The sequence below is a fragment of the Hyperoodon ampullatus genome (genome assembly GCF_949752795.1).
Source record: "Hyperoodon ampullatus genome assembly, chromosome: 5".
Lineage (NCBI taxonomy): Eukaryota > Metazoa > Chordata > Mammalia > Artiodactyla > Ziphiidae > Hyperoodon > Hyperoodon ampullatus.
Window position 1 is genome coordinate 58,329,726 of NC_136918.1, and position 23,139 is coordinate 58,352,864.

At 43.0% G+C, this 23,139-nt stretch overlaps 1 protein-coding gene across 8 annotated transcripts in view; it reads left to right on the top strand.

Moving 5' to 3' along the window:
* Positions 1 to 589: 589 nt before the first annotated feature.
* TNIK (TRAF2 and NCK interacting kinase) overlaps positions 590 to 23,139 on the top strand; it is a gene marked incomplete at both ends in the record, with an annotated part of 410,421 nt that continues 387,871 nt past the window's right edge. For all 8 annotated transcript variants that reach the window (XM_079704808.1, XM_079704809.1, XM_079704812.1 and 5 more), the window contains one exon: positions 590 to 646. In XM_079704808.1, the coding sequence (XP_079560934.1) occupies positions 590 to 646 (57 nt within the window). The remainder of the gene's footprint in view (positions 647 to 23,139) is intronic.

Genomic DNA, 23,139 nt, shown 5'->3' on the forward strand with positions numbered 1-23,139 from the left:
CAGCTCTTTAGATCCAGCCCGATTAGCCCGCAAAACCTGGGCTGAAAGGGTGCGCGCCCCTCCCCCATCCACGTTGGTGCAGAGGGACCGGGTCAGGAAGCGCGGCCTCTCCCCAGTAGGAGACCACGCCTCCTCCGCCTCTTCCCCCCCGCCCTCTTTACTCCTCCCAGGAAGCGGTGATAGACAGTTCTGTGTGGTTCTCCACCCCCACCCCCCCAGCTGAGTGGAGGAGTTGATGTGTCTCATTATAACAGCCAATGCAGCCGCCATCCACGCACAAGCAAAGAAGCATGTCCCATTTAAATACACCCACGCAGCCCCAGCGCCCTTAGCTGCTCAGGGCGCGCAGCCCACACGCACCGCGACTCCGGGCTTGGAGATCCGCGCAGCCTGGGCTCCCGGAGCCGGCGGACTGACGCGCGGAGGATCGCGATCAGGCGCTGTGGGGCCGGGGTGGGCGGGGGAGGCTGGGCCCCGGGCCTCTGGCGCGACACCCGCATGAGGACGCGAGTGAAGTAGACCGAGGTGGAATTTTCAACGGGGAATCTTCGGGGTGGTTTTGGTCCATTTCTCCCGCGAAGAAGTCGACATGGCGAGCGACTCTCCGGCTCGCAGCCTGGATGAAATCGATCTCTCGGCTTTGAGGGTGAGCGGAACATGTTTTCTGATTTCTTTCCAGTGTTTTGGGTCAGGGTGAATGGGCTCGGTGCGTGGAACTGGGGCTCGGGCTGGTGGGCAGAGGCGGGCGAATGCGACGCGAGGGAACCTTAGATTCGGGGGTTGCTGAGGTGCTCTTGGCTAAGCACCCGCAGCAGGGGCTGTGCAGTACGTGTCCTCCTTTGGTGGCAGCCAAAGCTCCCCTGAGAACTCGTGGAGCTTATGCCAGTTTCATCGTAGACCCGTGTAAGAGCATTAAAATGAAAGGCTCGTGTGTGTGTGCGTGCGTGTGTGTGTACACAAGCCCCGGGCAGTCGTCTAGTGCCAAGGCTCTAGACCCCACTGTCCCTTTCTGCAAAAAGAATAACAGCAGCGCGAATAAAGGCACTGGTCCCTCACGTTTTCCAGCTACCTGCTAGATGACATTGTGAGCCTGGCTGTCCCCGAGAAGCCTAACCTGCCGCTCCAAGGGGGCAGCTATTGCTATGCTGGTCTTGTAGCTGGCAACTGCCTCCCCTGCCCCCCCTTTTCTGCCGTCGGCGCCCCGACTCCCTCTCAGCGCTCTCTTAAACGCAGGTCTGCCGCTCACCTTTATTTATCGTTGTAACTCAGCCCTGCCTGTGCTTGCTGACTTTGTGGCTGTGACATTTCAGTTTTATGGCTGAACTTAAGCAGGTGAAAGGGATGTGTTCTCTGCTTTTCCCCAATCAGACCGGAACTCCTGGGAGTGTGAGTGAGTGTGTGTGTGTGTGAGAGTGTGTGTGTGTGTTTTCTCTGGGTCTGTGGCTAGTCCTTTGTAAAGCACCTACCCCCACCCCCCTCCAGACCCCCTGGTTTGCATTTACCCTCACGTGAATTGCCTCAGACGCCGTTTCATTGTATTGACTAAGACATCACTGATATAGAATCCATTTTGCTGTTGTTTTGAGATCGGAATACCAGGAATCCTAGTGCAGCCTCGACGCCTCCCCACCCCCCCAAGCCCAACACACTCCTTCGGGGAAGGGGGCAGAGCTTTCTTGCGATGTTAATTAGATGCTGCCTGCCTGGAAGGGGGGGAGGGGTGTGGGTGGCAGCAGCAGCGGGGGTCTGAGAAGGATGGGCTACCAATCTTAGCAAGGCTTTTTCCTCTCTTGAACTAAAAATAAATTAAAAAAAAAAGCGATTGTATATACATGAGGCAGGGAGGGTCGGTGAGACCGAATTGATGGTGGCTCTCAACACAGAGACAGGCAGGATAGGGGAAGCTTGGAAGTTCCCACGCCCTCCTGAAGAATACATTGTTAGATGCTAAATCTTGGGGTTGTATACCTGAATCTTCAGTAGTTGCCTTGACATTGCCTTCTCCACTGTTATTTTAAAGAACTACCTTTATGGTCAAAGTGGTACTTTTTCTTTAGTCTCGTTAATCCTCTCTCTCCTGACCTACCCTCCCCTTCTCCTTAATCCTTCCATCTCAGAGGTGAGGTTTCTGGGAGGCAGCCAAGGGGCTGAGAAGGAGCAGAGATGCCATTTGAAATGGCTTTTTTTGATAGTTGGGTAGCAAAAGCTCATTCATGTGTTATTACAGTAAGCTATTTCCCTGGCGCCGAAAGGCCACATTCAGAACCCGCTGCCCCCTGGGCAGCTGGGGGTGGAGGTTGGTAACGGGGTGGGTGCTTTGGTCAAGTCTGTGGCTTCCTGCTTTACAGACTGTGTGTGTTCATTTGCCCTACTTTCTGCGCTGGGAGTTTCTGCCAGCGGGTTAATCAGGTGGATGGATGGCCCAGACTTCAGGGTAGAGGAAAGTGGCAAAGCTGGGGAGGAGGACGGGGCGGGGGGATGGGAGTCTGAACAATGGGCAAGTCTTGCGATTTCCCTGAGCCGGAATCTCAACGTTGCTTCTCTAATGGACAGCGCTCTGATACGATTGTAAGTTGGGCTTGGTCTGGAGGTGTCCCTTGTGGGCTTTTTTCCTGGGGAAGGTTTTCAGAGATACCCAGAGCTTGCAAGCTTATGAGCAACCACAAGGGCTCCTCGGCCGACCTGGAGTTCGATTCACACCTGCGCTTGCGAGATCAGTATTTTGAAAAGATATCTTTGCACAATTCACTGAAATTGCTCTTTGTGGCTTGGGCTTTAGTGCTTTGCCACTGTATTTCTGCCTGTAGGAGGTGTGGAAAGAGGGAGGGCTACAGCCTCCAGCTAGCCCAGGAGATGGGGAACTGCTAGCAGGAGGACTTAAGTGCAGATGTGGGGACAATTGCTTCCCGGAGGTCAGGGGTCTGCGACCAGTCTTGTGGTGGGTAAGTTGTGCAGGCTTGGAGCTGAGTCCAAAGGCCACAGAGGTAATCTCCACAAATCAGAGGGCAGATGATCTTTTTCTGTTTTCTCAGATTAAGAGAGATGGGCTCATGTAGATGAGAGGTCTCATTTGTTCCTAAACCCTCAGGAAAGCCTGCCTGCTGAGAACTTCCTGGGGAATGCCTGACCCCTGAAATGCAGCCAAGGTCAGTGGCATCTAGGAGAATTTACTGCAGCCTTACCAGTCCCTTGCTGTTTTGGTGGCTCTTTACACAATCAATGCCCTTTTTGTAAACTCTGTGCTCAATGCATTAAAAGCAGATCCTGTCTGGAGAGGCCTTTATCCTTTCTCACTTTGGGGGCTTATTGTTCTCAGCCAGTGATCCCAGACTGGACCCAGTCTAAATTTTCCCCAAATAGCAACAATGCATAATTTAAACCAGAGCAACCAGGGAAGCACTGATCACTTAAATTATGTAAGATTTGGATGGTTTTAAAAAGTAAGAAAAGAGAGGATGGTTAGAAAAGAGGTGATCTGAATCCAGTTTTATTAGTCCTGATTTTTAGAGCTGTGGAGATAAACTAAGTCTTGAGGGAGAGGAATGATTTCATAGATGTAGAGCTGGAAGAGAATTGTAGAACACTTAGCCACTCCTTTCATTTAATACCTGGGAAGCTGTAGCCCAGAGAGGTCAAGTCTATTGCCCAAGGTCACACAGCCCCCTCCCTGCTTGGAGGTGGGGTGAGTAGGGGAGGGGAGAAGGGTGGTTTGGGGAGAGGATATAGGTTTCCTGACTTCTCATTCAGTGCTCTAAGTCACATTGTCTGTGGCTAAATCAGTTTTCAATAATACATTTTCTGCCTGAGCACAAAAAAAAATGGCAGAGAGGAATTATTTCACCCGGGTCATGGAATTTTATTTATCAAAAATAGAGAAACTGCTTCATGCAGGTAAGCTCATAAAACATTAAACCATGGAGCTTTAAAGTATCTTTGGAATTCATCTTGTCCAACCCCTTCAATTCCTCCTCTGCAGGCAAATGACTGTCTGAATCATCTAGGACAGATGGTTGTCCTGCATGGTAACCTCTCTCTCCGTAACCCTTTTCCATCTAAACATATCTCAAGGGGTTGGTCTAGACATACACATTATTCAGATGTCTCTGCATGCAAGGTTTATAGAGTTCTATGTATGTTTTGTATAACCTATGTGGATACTTATATTCTACATAGTTTTACGGATATAAACTATCCATGTGGGTGTATGAAATGTATGTATACATACATAGGCTATAGAAAACAATCTACTCATTCAGATGCAGGGCTTGAGTCATTCTTCCTTCAAGATATGACAGTATTAAAAGAAATGAAATGTGCCACCAGTATGCTTTATTGCATAGGAGGTGAGGTCAGCCCAGAAAGCTTTTTGGAGATTAGCATACACCTGAATCTGAGCACCATGGCTGTCCTTAGCTTGGCCCGCAGAGTAAGGCAGTCAAGGCCAAGTTTGGCCGCTGCTGACTTCATACTCTTAAGTTTCTGCCAGGACTCACACTCACTTTTCTATTTGAACAGAATTGGATGACCTCTGCTTGTCTTTCTCCCTCTACCCCTCACTCCCTGGTGGGCCTAGATATTTCTTTCTCCACTGAAACCTAGGTTTAAGAATTGACCTCATCTGGAAGACTTGCATGCATTCTTCCTGCTATGCTTTTTACGTTTGTATTATAAACGGTATGGGGTTTTCTTTCTACCTGCTCACTAAACTGTGGGCTCCTTGGGGCCAGAGGCTAGGTCTCGTTCATCTCTGAGTCCATAGTCCCAGTTAGTTGAATAAATGAATGAGTTAATGGAGTGGACTGAGCACTGGGTTCTGTGTCCATGTCTTATTAATTCTATGACTTTGGATCAGTCTTTTGTCCATAATTAACTCAAAAATGGGAATGATCACAACTGCTTGCCTTCCTCATACACAGGTTTCAAAAATCAATACGTATTTATGGCAGTGCTTTGAAAACTGTAAAGCACTACACAGATATGCTATTCCATGATTAAATAGAATTTTATGGGAAACTTGATTCCACCAACACTTGATCCCAATGATTGTGTGTAACAGAAAATGATCCTGAGAAAAAGATATCAGAAGGTCTTGCATCTTTTTAATAGTACTTTTTCCTTTGAATGTATATCAGTATGGCCTTATGTTGACCTCTCATGGTCTCTGTCTGACCCTCTGATGGCCTGGGTTGACCTTTGCTCGAGGTGAGTTCAGCCCAGAAACTTTTTGGAGAGTAGCATATTTCTAAACCAGTATCAAGTATCAGCATTATTCATTAAAAACTTTTTCTTTTCTTTTTTTTAAGACTTTTTCTCCTTTTTATGGATTAACCATTATGCAAATTAAAACACATTTATTGTGGCTGTGCCTTTTCAAAGTTTGTGTGTGGGGCAGGGAGTGGGTGCCTGAAATGATACACTATAAGTCCAGTATTTAAAACCTTCTGGTCAGAGGTCTCATGGGCTTCAAGAAATCTTGAAACATTAGTAATTCATTACCCCGGAGCAATTAATTAAATTTGGTCTTAAATGAGAATTTAGTAATGTTGCATGAATGGCTAAGATAACGGTATCTTAAAATGATAATAGCATAACAGTTTTTTAATTAGATACGTATGCTGTTTTTTAGAGATATTAAACAGGTGTTTTCTTTGCCATGATGTTGCCTCATAATAAAATAGGGTGTAGTGGTAGTTATCAGAACATCAGAGAAATATGTGTAATCATTTTCATTGTTCATTATTAACTGGAGTAATCTTTGTACAAAAACTAATATAAGTCACGGTTTGCTGTTTGCCAAATTATTGACTTAGGAGGTCATGCAATATTTTGTTGATTAAAGAATACCCAACACTTTTCTTTTATGGGTATATCATATTTTCCCCAGTTATCAGTAAGGCTCTTTGAGATCTCGTAATTTTGAGTCTTGCTGGTTGACCCTTTCTTCTTTCTGTGTCTCTGTCTGCCCTGGAATTAATCTTCCGTGCCCTTCTTGTTCTACGCCATTCCTTCTTTCAGTGATAGTGGTTCTAAAGCCCACCCAGCTTTGAGCTACTATGATCTAATCATGGCAGCCCTGACCAATCAGTCTGAGTCTGCGTTTCTCATAGAATTTGGGATAACTTGTGTCTGAAAGATGCTTTCATGTTCAGTCGGTTCTTCCATTTCTGTGGTGGGCAGGGGGGAGTAGCTCTGTGAGAAAAGGGCCTGAACTAGCAGCGTGCTGAGAATTCCCAGAAAATCTGGGTGATAGTTTTGAAAGAAATGTTATTCTGCACATAGAAATATAAGGTTCCTAGCGGAGAGTGAGGGGGGACTTAAATAGAAAATGTTGGATGAATTCTGCTTATAATTTCTTCCATTCTGGTTGGAAGCTGATTTCCCTCTAGAGAAAGATGATTCTCCATCCACTTTTTTTACATGCCCAGGATGCCTCTAGTTATCTCAAGGGGGTGCCTGGAAATTCTCAAAACACATTTTATTTTACCCCAACCTTAAACATCTTTCCTTAATATCTATTGCCTGGGTCCCCTTGTCTCCAGCCTTCTCCTGGCCAGTTTCCCTTGGGCACTGCAGCCACGTTAGTCTTCCTAAAGCACAGTTTCAGTCTGGGTTTTTTTTTTTTTTTAATTAATTAATTAATTAATTTATTTTTGGCTGTGTTGGGTCTTCCTTTCTGTGTGAGGGTTTTCTCCAGTTGTGGCAAGCGGGGGCCACTCTTCATCGCGGTGCGCGGGCCTCTCACTATCGCGGCCTCTCCTGCTGCGGAGCACCAGCAGGCTCAGTAGTTGTGGCTCACGGGCCCAGTTGCTCCGCGGCATGTGGGATCTTCCTAGACCAGGGCTCGAACCCGTGTCCCCTGCATCGGGGGGCAGATTCTCAACCACTGCGCCACCAGGGAAGCCCAGTCTGGGTATTGTTAATTCTCGGCCTTCCCCGCCTCCTCACAGTCTACAGAACAAAGACTAAACTCTTTACTTCAAGACCAGTTAAAATTCAGCTGGGCCCCACACCATCCCCTGCAGTTAACGACCGTTCCTTCTCACCTGCCATAGGGAACAGCTTCCTTCTCCCCATGGATGCTCTTTAGGGGGTGACCTGCCTTATTCTCTTTTTCTGTACCTACTGCCCCAGCACTCAGCATTCCAATGCCACCTTTTCCACCAAATTTGCCCTGATCCTTTCAGATAGAAATTAGCCCTCTCACTTGTAAATCCTCTCCGAACTGATCTCATAACTTTTTTTTTAGACCTCAGAACTTTCTGTCTTGGCTTATATTTACTACTAGACAGCAAGCTTCATGAAGGCAATGTGTATTTTTTTTTTTTAATTAATTAATTTATTTATTTATTTGGCTGTGTTGGGTCTTCATTTCTGTGCGAGGGCTTTCTCTAGTTGTGGTGAGCGGGGGCCACTCTTCATCGCGGTGCGCGGGCCTCTCACTGTCGCGGCCTCTCTCGTTGCGGAGCACAGGCTCCAGAAATGCAGGCTCAGTAGTTGTGGCTCATGGGCCCAGTTGCTCTGCGGCATGTGGGATCTTCCCAGACCAGGGCTCGAACCCATGTCCCCTGCATTGGCAGGCAGACTCTCAACCACTGCGCCACCAGGGAAGCCCGGCAATGTGTACTTTTGATTTTCTTAGGAATCCCACCAGGATGACCTCTGGGCCTCCAGGGTCCGGAAAATGTAGGTTGGGAATGGGAGCAAAGACTGCTGAATTGTTAAAAGTATGTTTAAATTTAAAAAAGCTTTTTGTTGTTCTCATTATAAAAGCAATGCATGATCATTGCAGAAAACTTGGAAAATGGAGAAAAAAAGAAAAGAATTCATGATTCCCAATGATAACCACATATATATTTTGGTATATGGCTTAGTAGTTTTTTCTACACATAGCTAAATGGATAGTTTTAAAAAATTAAGATTATGTTGTATATATTATCTACAACCTTTTTAAAAAAACTTAATAATCAGCCATTTTGCATACTATTAATGTCTATGGCAAAATTTTTAAAAATTCTTTATCATGGGGAGCTTAAAACTTACGGAAAAGTAGAAAGATTGCTGGAATGCTCTTACATTGCTGGTGGGAATGTAAAATGGTGCAGCCACTTAGGAAAACAGGTCGGCATCTCCTCAAAGTGTTAACTAGAGAGTTACCATGTGCCCCAGCAATTCCAGTCCTAGGTATATACCAAAGAGAATTGAAAACATATATCCACACAAAAACTTGTACACCAATATTTTTAGTTGCATTATTCATAATAGCCAAAGATAGGAAACAACCTAAACATCCATCAGCTGATGAATGAATGAACAAAATGCATTATATTCATAAGATGGCATATTGTTCAGTAATGAAAGGAAGTGCTGATACACGCTATACCATGGATGAACATTATGCTAAGTGAAAGAAGCCAGACACAAAAGGCCACATGTTATATAATTCCATTTATATGAAATGTCCAGAATAGGCAAATGCATAGAGACAGGAAGTAGATTAGGGGTTGCTGGCGCTGGAGGAGAGAGGGTATAGGAAGAGACTGCTTGTGTCCTGGTCGTGGTGATGGTCGCTCAACTCTGTGCATTTACTAAAAATCACTTGTATACTTCAAAAGGGTGAATTTATGGAATGTCAATTAAATCTAAATAAAATTATTTTTAAAAGTAGAGTAGTGTAATGAGCCCCCAAATTAACAATTTTCCACTTGTACCCAATCTTATTTTATCTACACCCCCATCCTCTTCCTCTCCCATATTATTTTGAAGCATCATATCTTTTCACTTGTAAATATTTCAGTATTTCTAAAAGATAAACAATCTTAAAAATCACATAACCACAATACCATAATCATGCCTAAGAAATGTAATTTTTAATTTCTTCATTCAGTCAGTGTTCAAATTTCTAATCATATGTTTTAAGGACCACTTAGCATTTTACTGTGGGGATGCATCATAATATATTTAACCAGTTCCTACTGATGAAACTTTTGGCTATTTCCAACTTTTCACCTCATGCAAATAGTGCTTTGATAATCAAACATTCTTATATATAAGTCTTTGTACACATTATTTTTATACATTATTTATCCTTATACATAAGTCTTTGTATACATCTCTGTTTCCTTAGAATAACTTCTTAGAAGTTCAATTTACAGTGAAAGTTATAAATGATCTTTAAGGCTCTTGACATTGTCAAATTATCTCCCAGTTTCCTGTGAGGTAAGTGTACAGATGAATGCATGGGGCTTGGAAAGATCAATTAATTTACCAAAGGTCATAAAGCTTCTAAATGGCCCAACTTACGATTGACCTACCCTAAAGCCAGTGCCCATAGTAACTCACATGGCCAGTATTTGACTCACGGCCCTTGTCATGACATCAGAATTATCTGATGTATTATCTCCCTGGGTTCACAGATTTCCCAGAAGACTTTCGTTTGGGGCATAGGATCTCTTTGATGAGCATAGTTGTGTCTTAAGTGTTATTTCCAAAATATTTCTTCCCTTGTGATTTTGTTTTTTAATTAACCAAGGTCAGCTTAGAACATGTTAATTGTTCTTTTTCTTGTCTAAAAACCTGAAAGCATAAAATATGAACCATTTTGCGATTAGCAGTGATTTCCTTTTACATTGTATATAAGGTACGTTTATGTTTAATCTGCCCTTCTCTTTGGAGAACTATCCAACAAGTGTGTTTGGAAGGCATGTGGAATCAGGCTCAAAGGTTTCCATTTTTTAAGAATTGAAGACCACTGAGTTTGCGATTATCACAGAAGATAGCAAGATGAGAAGACATGTTAGAAAAGGAGCCATTCTCAAGCTTTTATCTGCCAGATAATTATTAAAATCAAAATCTGGAGTTACACTTTTTTTCAGACAGATATAGATATTTTAAGATTGGAATGGAGAAAATGGAAGACGGAGTTGGCAGCCAAAAGAGTAAAGAGCCCTGTGTTTTTGACCACAGTCTACTTTCCACCTGGTTTATAAGTAAGAAACTTATAAAATCAACATAACTTTGTGGTTTTCAGTCTTGTGGAGGCCAACTGCCTTGATCTCACTAGATTTTACAACCTAACCCTCCATTTAAAATGCCTATGAATTATTTATACCTAGGGGAAAAATCTGAGCTTCACATGCACATGGTTTCATCATTTCTACTTCTAGGTGGTTTTTTTTTGGGGGGGGGTGCTTCCTGTAATCAAATTATAGCAGTGTGGTGGGTGGAATAGGTTGTAAGCAGTAATTGCAAACTGTATTTAAATAATAATATTTAGCATTTATAGAGCACTTTATATCTCAAAGTACTTGCAAACAATATCTAATTAAATACACTTTCTGATTATAATCTGGATATAAATGCACTTAAATCCAGAACAGGGTCATGAGAAAAGTATGCATTTGAAGTTAATGCTTTAAAAACCTATGCAATAATTGGAGAGTTAGAGCTTGGGATTCTGTTGGATTGTTTGCGTGCATCCTTTTGTTCAGCCTGATGGCAAGTTTAGATTATATCTGCACCTTATCAATGCCTCTGCTTGATTTCTGACCATTAAGAACTGAGGGTTGATCATGGCTTTGGTCCTTACAGACACTAAAATATTAATAATATATATAAGCTTTAAAATGGGCTCCTTCACCACATTTTGTGCCCTGGCCTCAGATGAAACTCCCATTAGTAAGTGAAATGAAGTGGGGTAGTGAGAGGGAGAATGGCTATGCATTGTGGTTTAGTAATTTCTATCTGAGAAAAATACATTAAACTGCGCAGTAGGATGCATCATAAAGAAATGCACTGGAGAAATGAAACATCTTTAGTCTCACCATAGTAATGATTTCTTGCCGTTTTGGGCATGTGTCTGTGTATTGTCCTCTTGCATGTACGTCCTGTGTTGGCAATTTTGAGAGTGTTTGGAGCAAGGACTAGCATGGCTTATCCATAGATAGAAGAGGATTCTGCGGCTGGTTGATTCTCAGTAAATGTGATCCTGTGCATTGTGATTTTCTAAGAGCTGGTTGACAGGTTAATTGCCTAAACAGTGGTTCTCAAAGTGAGATCCTCGGTTTCAGCAGCTTCAACATTGCCTGACAATGTTGCAGAGTAGGAAATAGTCATTTATGTAAGGTAACTGCAACTTTTTCTTAAGGCTTATGGCTTCAAATTGTGGAAGGCACATACTTTTAAGAATGTGGACTTTAAAACTTCACACTAATATTTTGTGTGTATGAATTGTTTGTAAGAAAGGGGAATACTTGAAATCGTATCGAGTATCACCTGATACCATTTCAGCTGATAATCCTGGACTGTTCTTTGCATTGCCTTTTTTTTTTTTTTTATTATTAGCAAGTTTATTCAGGGGCCAGAAAAAGCCCCATCTCCATGATCAAGAAGATGCATCCTTCTGGTGTTAATTTCCTGTTTTTCCCTATGGATCTGTAAGGATTCAGTTTAAAGCCCCAGGAGGTGCTGACATTTGCCTAGAAGCTGAAAAAAAGAGTTGTATTCACAAACTCTTTCATCCCTTCTTTTGTTTGCAGTCTGAAATCTTTGGGTTGTTTATTTTTTGAGGCTTGGAAAATGGAATGGACGTTTGGAATCTAGACAGCAGGTTAGAGGATTTCCTTACAGAGAAATCCCACAGACATTTCTTGTAACAACAATCCATAAACATCTCTGACCTAGCCACAAAGATGCCCTATGTTGTTATTTAATCTACAGTTCTTAGATAAACACACTGCTTATATTGCATGTCTTTTTATTTGGGGGAAGGTTGATGACGATTAAGGTTGTTAAGGCAGCTTTGTACACAACTTGATAATGAGCATGTATCAACATTTTATTTCATACTCACTGCTGGGGTAGATGCTTTTGAAAAACTGAATTCAAGGGCTTCCCTGGTGGCGCAGTGGTTGAGAGTCCGCCTGCCGATGCAGGGGACACGGGTTCGTGCCCCGGTCTGGGAAGATCCCACATGCCGCGGAGCGGCTGGGCCCGTGAGCCATGGCCACTGAGCCTGTGCTCCGGAGCCTGTGCTCCGCAAGGGGAGAGGCCACAACAGTGAGAGGCCCGCCTACCGCAAAAAAAAAAAAAAAAAAAAAACTGAATTCAAAGACCCCTCTTGGAACATCTATTTTAAAGGAGAAAGATATGGTTAGATAATAATCGGTAGAGTGGATATAAAAAATATCTGGGGCTTCCCTGGTGGCGCAGTGGTTGAGAGCCTGCCTGCCGATGCAGGGAACACGGTTCGTGCCCCGGTCCGGGAAGATCCCACATGCCGCGGAGCAGATTGGCCCGTGAGCCATGGCCGCTGAGCCTGCGCGTCTGGAGCCTGTGCTCCGCAACGGGAGAGGCCACAGCAGTGAGAGGCCTGCGTACCGCAAAAAAAAAAAAAAAAATTCTGGTTGAAGATGATTATGTTTTTTGCAGTATTGACAATTAGGGGGACATATCCAACTTTCTCAGGAGAGGTTTTAATATTATTAAAATATCAGGGAATTGTACAGCATTTAAATCAGAAATGTTAGTTACTCTTTAGATGGGGGAGTGAATTAATTGCATTTTTCAAGGTGTTCTGTGTGGGACCAAGTTTGGGACAGTTTCATTTCTAGTACCGGTGGTGTCTTAGGTTCTGGGGAAACTGTGAACTTGAATTGGCTTCTTTGCAGCCATTTGCACGGTTGAAAGTGTCCTTTGAGTTTGGAAATGCTGTGGTTTTCTATTTGAACCCCTAAGACTCTCTTAGAGGCCAGAGACTGAGTAGTCTTATGTTTCATAAGGTCAAAGCCAAGTGTTTGCTGTTCCTAAAAGGCCACCCCCTCTTCTGTTTTCTTTAACTGGTAATTCTAGCACCCGTCAGAGAGAATACAGTTTTCTTTCTGTGCAATCGAATAAATAAAAGCACTGCTGAGCTCTCCTGCAGTTTTATCCCCAGGTGCTGCTCTGGGAAGAAACTGCACACACTCTTTGGTGGGAACAATATGTATGTTCTCTCTGTGAGTGTTTCAAAGATGTAACTCATGCTGGTATTGTAGTCAGCATTTCTTGAATATAAACAGCTTTTATTTTTGGAGAAGAACAGATGTAAAAGTGTGAAATACAGAAGTCTACACATCTTGGCAGGGGGAAGGGAAGGAGGAACGGGGTTTCTTTAAAATCATGGTAACCCAATCTTAGTTACTCCTTTGTTTTCCTGAATGACTGAAAATTAGCAGGGGAAATCTCCTGGAACCTGACCAGCTGGGTACCTAAACCTCCACTTAGCTGATTGCACCAGAAAGAGTGCTAGCGGGTAATTAGCATAGGTCCTCCTAGGTCTTCATCTCTAGCAACAAAAAGAGTTCCTCCAAAGGAGGAAACCTGTAGGTGAAGAGAGGAGATCGTACACATTCAGTGAAATTTATATGACACTTTAAGTAAAATGTTAGAGAGTCAGAGATCCAAGCTCCAGTTAGGGTGGGGGGTTGTTTTCTAGATAGGAAAAGTGTGTGTGGAAAGTGTTTGGTGTCCCTCTGTGGTCTCTGAACCAAAGCTCTTGCCAGTCCTCTGGGTGCCCACCCCCTCTTTTATTTTGTGAGTACAGTATGTTTGTAAGAGGTACCTGGGGTTTTCAAAGCAGCAGGGGCATTCCTGTGACTCTTCTGTGTTCCCTTTAGGCCAGGTCTGTTTCTTTTCTTTTCTGGAAGCAGGGTCTCATCTTTGCAGCTCATCACTTGATATAATGCAAGTTGCATCAGATTTAAAGAAATAGTTCCCTGACTTTCTTTCGGGTTCCTGGCTGTGATTGCTGCCTTCTGCAAGTTTCTGCTAGTTTGTAGGATTCATAGTTAAGATTTTGTCCCCTGGGAAACTCTGTTTAGTGTGGGAAACACATGCTCGTTTGTCATGGTTCTTGATAACTCCCCTTTGACAAATATTTTTGTCAAATGTTCTATGATTAGGTCTATATAGTTTTTTTTGGTATTGCGTTTTGATACTAAATGATTTCAAGCATGTTTCAAAAGAACATCTCTGAGAATTTCTTTTCTAAATTTCAGTGAAATTTGGAATGTGAATAAATTACAAGGCCACAGGAACTCCCCAGTTCACAGAGATGCTAGTTCCAACCTTATTCAGGCTCTGCTTCATGCTGTAATAAATGTGAATCTGGATTTTAGAATATACTTGAGAATGTGGATAAACTGGAATGCTCATATGTTGCTGGTGGGAATGTAAAATGGTTAAGCCATGTTGGAAAACAGTTTGGCTGTTCTTGAAAAAGTTAAACATAAATTTATTATATGACCTAGTAATTCCACTTCTGAATACCCACCCAAGAGAAATGAAAACATATGTCCAGGCAAAAAAACTGTACATAGCAGCATTAATCATAATAGCCAAAAAGTAGAAATGACCCAAATGTCTAGCAACTGATGAAGAGGTAAACAAAATGTGGTGGAAGATGATGGAATACTCTTGAGCAGCAAGAAGGAATTGCTTCATGCTACAACATAGATGTGAAAGAAGCCAGACACAAAAGATCATATACTGTATAATTCCATTTAGATGAAATGCCCAGAAAAGGTAAATCTATAGAGACAGAAAGTAGATTACTGGTTGGTTAGGGCCGGAGAAGAAAGCAGGGAGTGATTGCAAATGGGCATGTGGGATCTTTTTGAAGAAACAGAATATGTTCTAAAATTGGATGGTGGTAACATGAGTGAATTATACCTCAATAAAGCTGTTAAAATGTAATATGCCTGAGACATTACTTCATAGTTGGACCAGCTCCATACACTATGAGGGCAAATTCCCCAGTCTGGTCACTCTGGTATTTCTAGGAAGGCCTTCTCTTCAATACCTTGAGGGATGGGGACTCTGGTCCTATCTTCTGCTTTCTGCTTACCTTCATGTCATTCCTTCTAGAACTTTATAATTCTTACTGTAATAATTTCCTTCAAGATAAAGTAGATGAGGCCCAGATAACTTATCTCTCCTTCCAAAGAAAGGAGAGCTTTGGAGCCAGGACTAGGGTCACTACAGTAGTTCTCTCTTATCAACGGGGGATACATTCCAAGACCTCCAGTGGATGCTTGAAACAGCAGGTAGTACCGAACCCTATGTATACTATCTTTTTGCCTATACACACCTACATATGACAAGTTTTATTTATAAATTAGGCATATAAGAGATTAACTACAATAAGTCATAATAGGCTCAAAGTGAGAGATTGGTTCAAGATGGCGGAGTAGAAGGACGTGCACTCACTCCCTCTTGTGAGAGCACTGGAATCACAACTAACTGCTGAACAACATCAACAGGAAGACACTGGAACTCACCAGAAAAGATACCCCACATCCAAAGACAAAGGAGAAGCCACAATGAGACGGTAGGAGGGGCGCAGTCGCAATAAAATCAAATCCCATAACTGCTGGGTGGGTGACTCACAAACTGGAGAACACTTATACCACAGAGGTCCCATCCACTCACTGGAGTGAAGGTTCTGAGCCCCACGTCAGGCTTCCCAACCTGGGGGTCCGGCAACGGGAGGAGGAATTCCTAGAGAATCAGACTTTGAAGGCTAGTGGGATTTGATTGCAGGACTTCGACAGGACTGGGGGAAACAGAGACTCCACTCTTGGAGGGCACACACAAAGTAGTGTGCTCATTGGAACCCAGGGAAAGGAGCAGTGACCCCATAGGAGACTGAACCAGACCTACCTGCTAGTGTTGGAGGGTCTTCTGCAGAGGCGGGGGGTGGCTGTGGCTCACCATGGGGACAAGGAGACTGGTAGCAGAAGTTCTGGGAAGTACTCCTTGGTGTGATCCCTCCCAGAGTCCACTCTTAGCCCCACCAAAGAGCTGGGTAGGCTCCAGTGCTGGGTCGCCTCAGGCCAAACAACCAACAAGGAGGGAACCCAGCCCCACCCATCAGCAGACAAATGGATTAAAGTTTTACTGAGCTCTGCCCACCAGAGCAACACCCAGCTCTACCCACCACCAGTCCCTCCCATCAGGAAGCTTGCACAAGCCTCTTAGATAGCCTCATCCACCAGAGGGCAGACAGCAGAAGCAAGAAGAACTATAGTTCTGCAGCCTGTGGAAGAAAGACCACATTCACAGAAAGACAGACAAAATGAAAAGGTAGAGAACTTTGTACCAGATGAAGGAACAAGGTAAGACCCCAGAAAAACAACTAAATGAAGTGGAGATAGGCCACCTTCCAGAAAAAGAATTCAGAGTAATGATAGTGAAGATGATCTAGGACCTCATTCTGGAAAAAGAATGGAGGCAAAGGTCAAGAAGATGCAAGAAATTTTTAACAAAGACCTAGAAGAATTAAAGAACAAACAAACAGAGATGAGCAATACAATTACTGAAATGAAAAATACACTGGAAGGAATCAATAGCAGAATAACTGAGGCAGAAGAACGGATACGTGACCTGGAAGACAGAATGGTGGAATTCACTGCCACAGAACAGAATAAAAAAAAAGAATGAAAAGAAATGAAGAGAGCCTAAGAGACCTCTGGGACAACATTAAATGCAACAACATTCACATTATAGTGGTCACAGAAGGAGAAGAGAGAGAGAAAGGACCCAAGAAAATATTTGAAAAGATTATAGTTGAAAAGTTCCATAACATGGGAAAGAAAATAGACACCCAAGTCCAGGAAGCACAGAGAGTCCCAGGCAGGATAAATCCAAGGAGAAACATGCTGAGACACATAGTAATCAAACTGACAAAAATTAAAGACAAAGAAAAATTATTGAATGCAGCAAGGGAAAAACGACAAATAACATACAAGGGAACTCCCATAAGGTTAACAGCTGATTTCTCAGCAGAAACTCTACAAGCCAGAAGAGAGGGGCACAATACATTTTAAATGATGGAAGGGAAGAACCTACAACCAAGATTACTCTACCAGCAAGGATCTCATTCAGATTTGATGGAGAAATCAAAAGCTTTACAGACAAGCAAAAACTAAGAGAATTCAGCACCACTGAACCAGCTCTACAACAAATGATAAAGGAACTTTTCTAAGTGGGAAACACAAGAGAAGAAAAGGACCTACAAAAACAAACCCATAACAATTAAGAAAATGGTAATAGGAACATACATATCGATAATTACCTTAAACATGAATGGATTAAATGCTCCAACCAAAGGACACAGGCTTGCTGAATGGATACAAAAACAAGACCCATATATATGCTGTCTACAAGAGACGCACTTCAGACCTAGGGACACGAGCAGACTGAAAGTGAGGGGATGGAAAAAGATATTTTATGCAAATGGAAATCAAAAGAAAGCTGGAGTAGCAATACTCATAGAAGATAAAACAGACTTTAAAATAAAGAATGTTACAAGAAATAAGGAAGGACACTACATAATGATCAAGGGATCAGTCCAAGAAGAAGATATAACAATTATAAATATATATGCACCCAACATAGGAGCACCTCAATACATAAGGCAACTGCTAACAGCTATAAAAGAGGAAATCGACAATAACCCAATAATAGTGGGGGACTTTAACACCTCCCTTACACCAATGGACAGATCATCCAGACAGAAAATTAATAAGGAAACACAAGATTTAAATGACGCAATAGACCAGGTAGATTTAATTGATATTTATAGAACATTCCATCCAAAAACAGCAGATTACACTTTCTTCTCAAGTGCGCACGGAACATTCTCCAGGACAGATCACATCTTGGGTCACAAATCAAGCCTCGGTAAATTTAAGAAAATTGAAATCATATCAAGTATCTTTTCCTACCACAACGCTATGAGATTAGAAATCAATTACAGGGAAAAAAATGTAAAAAACACAAACACACGAAGGCTAAACAATACGTTACTAAATAACCAAGAGATCACTGAAGAAATCAAAGAGGAAATCCAAAAATACCTAGAGACAAATTACAATGAAAACTCGACAACCCAAATCTTACGGGATGCAGCCAAATCAGTTCAAAGAGGGAAGTTTATAGCAATACAATCCTACCTCAAGAAACAAGAAAAATCTCAAATAAACAATCTAACCTTACACCTAAAGGAACTAGAGAAAGAAGAACAAACAAACCCAAAGTTAGTAGCAGGAAAGAAATCATAAAGATCAGAGCAGAAATAAATGAAATAGAAACAAAGAAAACAATTGCAAAGATCAATAAAACTAAAAGCTGGTTCTTTGGGAGGATAAACAAAATTGATAGGGCTTCCCTTGTGGCACGGTGGTTGAGAGTTCGCCTGCCAATGCAGGGGACACGGGTTCGTGCCCTGGTCCGGGAAGATCCCACGTGCCGCGGAGCAGCTGGGCCCGTGAGCCATGGTCGCTGAGCCTGTACGTCTGGAGCCTGTGCTCCACAACGGGAGAGGCCACAACAGTGAGAGGCCCGCGTACCGCAAAAATAAATACATAAATAAATAAAAATTGATAAACCTTTAGCCAGACTCATCAAGAAAAAGAGAGAGAGGACTTAAATCAATAAAATTAGAAATGAAAAAGGACAAGTCACAACAGACAGTGCAGAAATACAAGGCATCCTAAGAGACTACTACAAGCAACTCTATGCCAATGAAACGGACAACCTGGAAGAAATGGACAAATTCTTAGAAAGGTATGACCTTGCAAGACTGAACCAGGAAGAAATAGAAGATATGAACAGACCAATCACAAGTAATGAAATTGAAACTGTGATTAAAAATCTTCCAAAAAAAAGTAGCTGCTGCTGTTAATTTTTACGTGTCATCCTTGCGCAGGGACCATGCTAATCTTCTCTGTATCGTTCCAATTTTAGTATATGTGCTGCCGAAGTGAGCACTGCTGTTAATTTTTAAATAAGCATATATATGTGTGTGTGTGTAACTGAATCATTTTGCTGTACACTTGAAACTAACACAACATCTTTAATTAACTATACTTCAATTTAAAAAAAAGAAACTAAAAAAAAAAAAATCATCTATATTTTGAACCTAATGGGTTGAAACTGCAGAAGGGGTACTGGAAGGCCTCTGCCAGGGATTCGTGTTGGCCATAACATGTTTATTTTGAAGGTGTAGCTTTGGTTGTAACCGTTTTTAAGAAGGCACCTGGGGACTTCCCTGGTGACACAGTGGTTAAGAATCCGTCTGCCAATGCAGGGGACACGGATTCGAGCCCTGGTCTGGGAAGATCCCACATGCCGCAGAGCAACTAAGCCTACGAGCCACGACTGCTGAGCCCACATGCCACAGCTACTGAAGCCCACGTGCCTAGAGCCCATGCTCTGCAACAGGAGAAGCCACCTCAATGAGAAACCCGTGCACTGCTATGAAGAGTAGCCCCTGCTCGCTGCAACTAAAGAAAGCCCGCGCGCAACAATGAAGACCCAATGCAGCTAAAAATAAATAAATAAATAAATAAATAAATTTTTAAAGAAAGAAAGAGAAAAAAAAGTCATAATAAAATAGAACAATTATAACAATATACTGAAACAAAAATTACGTGAATGCGGTCTCTCTCTCAAGATATCTTGTTGTAGAAATTTAATGCCTTTTCCATCTCAACTAAGCACTTATCACACACTGTGGCCATAACTTTTGCAGTCTGAGGTGCAACAGCAAAACTAGTATGAATTTCTTTTTCCTTCTTTACAGTTTCACAGGTAGAAGATTTGTTCTTACCATAGATCTTAGCAACCTCTGCATACAATTTTTTTTCTTTCCTTATTAAGTTGAGGACTTTCACCTTCTCACTTAAAGTAAGCACTTTATGGCTTCTCTTTGGCAGATGTGAATGACCACCATGACTAATCTTGCATTGTGGGGCTATTATTAAGTAGAAAGGGTAACTTGAACACAAACACTGTGATAATGTGACAGTTGATTTGATAAAGAGGTGGCTACCAAGTGACTAAGGGGCAGATACACTGGACAAAGGGATGATTCAGGCCTCAGCAAGATGAAGCAGGACAGCGAGATTTCATCACACTACTCAGAGGGTGCACAATTTAAAACTTATGAATTGTTTATTTCTGGAATGTTCCGTTTGATATTTTCAAACCATGGTAGACTGCAGGTAACTGAAACCACAGAAACTGAAACTGTGGAGAAGTGGGGACTACTGTATTCCTGTCTGAAACCGTTCCGTACTGAACGACTTTCAAAATGTTTCAGGCTGCGCCTCGTCCCTGTGCTGGTCCCTCTGCCTGACTTCTCCTCCAGTCCCTACTGTTGACAGATAATTTGTCTTCCCACCCCTCCCCGAGAGGAGACTGTAATCTCTACAAAGACAGGACCTAGGTTTTGTTTTTCCTCATATTTAATTCTCAATGAAATGATTTCTCATGACTTACAGCCCAAGGCCAAAGTCTTTAATTTAGGAAGGCCTTCTATGATCTGACCATTCCTCACTTCTTTACAATATTAGCAGTCACCACTCCCTCTCTACACACTAACCCAGTGATTTTCAAATTGTAATGAGTTGTGGAGTCACTTCAATGGGTTACAGCCAGCTTTGGAAAAAAATGTATTAAAATGGAGTAGACAAATATTACTGTGCATGTACTGTATTGTGTATGTGTGTATTTGGTCACAATGTAGAATTGTAGAATGTATTTCTTACAGGGTACCAGGACCAGAAGTTTGAAGTTCACTGCTCCAGCTCAGTCCATAGGAATGCATGAGACCTATTAGAGGGATTTTCATTTACAGGTTCTAGTTCAGTAGTTAAGCCGGGGGCCCACAGATCTGTACCTCTGTGGCCCTCCCATAATTCAGATGTGTGTGGTCTGCATTCTAAGAAACTGTAACAGACCGCAGTTGCTAGTTGCTAGCTGATTCAGACCTCTTGTTCATTTATTAAACGCCCACTAGGAGATAGGATCAATGCCATGGCCCTGGACACAGTGGTGGGACACAAGAGCTACAGTCCAGCTGAAAGACAAAGAGTGTAGGCTGTGGCTTCTTCTGCTTGGGAACCCCCATCCCCCATCTTTGCTCCATCAACTCTGTGATTTTTTTAAATGCATTTATTTATTTATTTATTGGCTGCGTTGGGTCTTCGTTGGTGCGCGTGGGCTTTCTCTAGTTGCGGCGAGTGGGGGCTACTCTTCATTGCGGTGCATGGGCTCTAGGCCCACGGGCTTCAGTAGTTGTGGCATGCAGGCTCAGTAGTTGTGGCTCATGGGCTCTAGAGTGCAGGCTCAGTAGTTGTGGCGCACGGGCTTAGTTGCTCTGTGGCATGTAGGATCATCCCGGACCAGGGCTCAAACCTGTGTCCCCCGCATTGGCAGGTGGATTCTTAACCACTACGCCACCAGGGAAGTCCCTAACTCTGTGATTAACAGCAATTTGTCTTTCAAATTTCAACTCAGAAGAGTTAAACATGACTTCTGCTACTTTTTATTAAGTTCAATGACATTGGTATCTGGGTAGAGATTTAAGGAAGATGAGAAGCCGAAAGGAGCTATGATCACTTGAGAAAAGGGATCCGTGAGACCAGAGAAGCTGAGCTCTAGGGGTGACAGTGGGGGACTGAAAGGGTCAGTTGTCACAGAGGAATGAGTTGCTGGAAATGACAGTAGCCACCATAGCCATGGAACAGCCTCTGGGAGATGTGGGAAAGGAAAGAGGCTTGGGAATGTCCCAGAAATAGCAGAACTGGGAGGGGGCTCAGAGCCAATTATCATTGTGGTCATCCCCCAGGCTGGCATGACCTTGATCTCAAACAGAGACAGAGGAGGAGCCATGGACACAGTCATATTCTGCATAGGAAACCTGTAAGGAGCAGCGTACAGTCTTGTGCCATCTGATGTGCGCCAGTGAGGTTGGGGAGAGTATGATCCCTCCTTCTGAGCAGCTGGGATACAGGCTGGAACGGCCATGAAACCAGTGGAAACTGAGCGGAGGTTTAGCGTTTGGTGGCTGCTTGTGCCAGGTGTTGAGCCGGGGGCTGGCAGGCAGGTGGCACAGGCTGGTGGCTCATGCTGGCCTTGGTTAGGGCAGAGATTTGGTCCTCAGCTTTGCAGTTCCCAGACGTGATGTAGTCAGGGTACCAAGTTCCAAGTCACACAAACACATGGATGCATCTGACACTGATGTGGAACACGATTTATGTAATAATAATAATAATAGTAATACCAATATTAAGATCTAATACCTTTTTAGACCACTTGCCATGTATGAGGCATGGGCTAATTATTATAAAAGTCTGGTCTTATTGATGCTTTTTGTGATATGTACTATATTATTCTTCTAATTTTACAGATGTGGAAACTGAGGCTTAGGTTAAAAGACTTGTTGAAAATGATGGAGCCTGGTTTTGAACTCAGGGTGGTCTGATTTTGAAAAAAATTAATTAATTGGTTTACATTTGTATCCTTTATTATACCTATCACATAATTCATTGATGGGCACGCTCTTGGGGTTAGCCTGTTTGGATCCTGCAGCTTCACTGTGCACCAAATAGACAGGGGACTTGTTTTACCATTTCGTGTTTTTAGCCTGTAAGAGGAGAAATTGTGATACTGGGAAATGAAACCTTAAGAAAGTGCAGTGGGGGCTTCCCTGGTGGCGCAGTGGTTGAGAGTCTGCCTGCCGATGCAGGGGACACGGTTTCGTGCCCCGGTCTGGGAAGATCCCACATGCCGCGGAGTGGCTGGGCCAGTGAGCCATGGCCGCTGAGCCTGTGCGTCCGGAGCCTGTGCTCCGCAACGGGAGAGGCCACAGAAGTGAGAGGCCCGCGTACCGCAAAAAAAAAAAAGAAAGTGCAGTGGCTCCAAAGATATTGAAAAACCCATGTACCAGGCAGCTGTGAGACCTAATGTTGCCATTATTTGAACCCTCCTAGGGTCTTAGGAAGTTCAGTGGGAAGAAGCAGAGAGGGGTTTTGAGATGGTGAAATGGCCTTTAATTATTGCTTTTCTGTCTCCTCTCAGACTTTAAAGTGGTTCATTAACACAGCAGACTATAAACCTCTTTATAAGCACAGGCCCAGTAAATGAGACACCAGTGAATTTTTATTGGTGACAAGTCACAGTGAATGTACAGCAATTATATTCCCAATTTTGTGCCATGGACTTTAAAAGGCACTTCATGTGGGGCAGCTTCACCAACGACTAGCAGGAAGACAGGGTAAAGGACATTGTGTTACATCGTGGTACTGGATAGCTAGC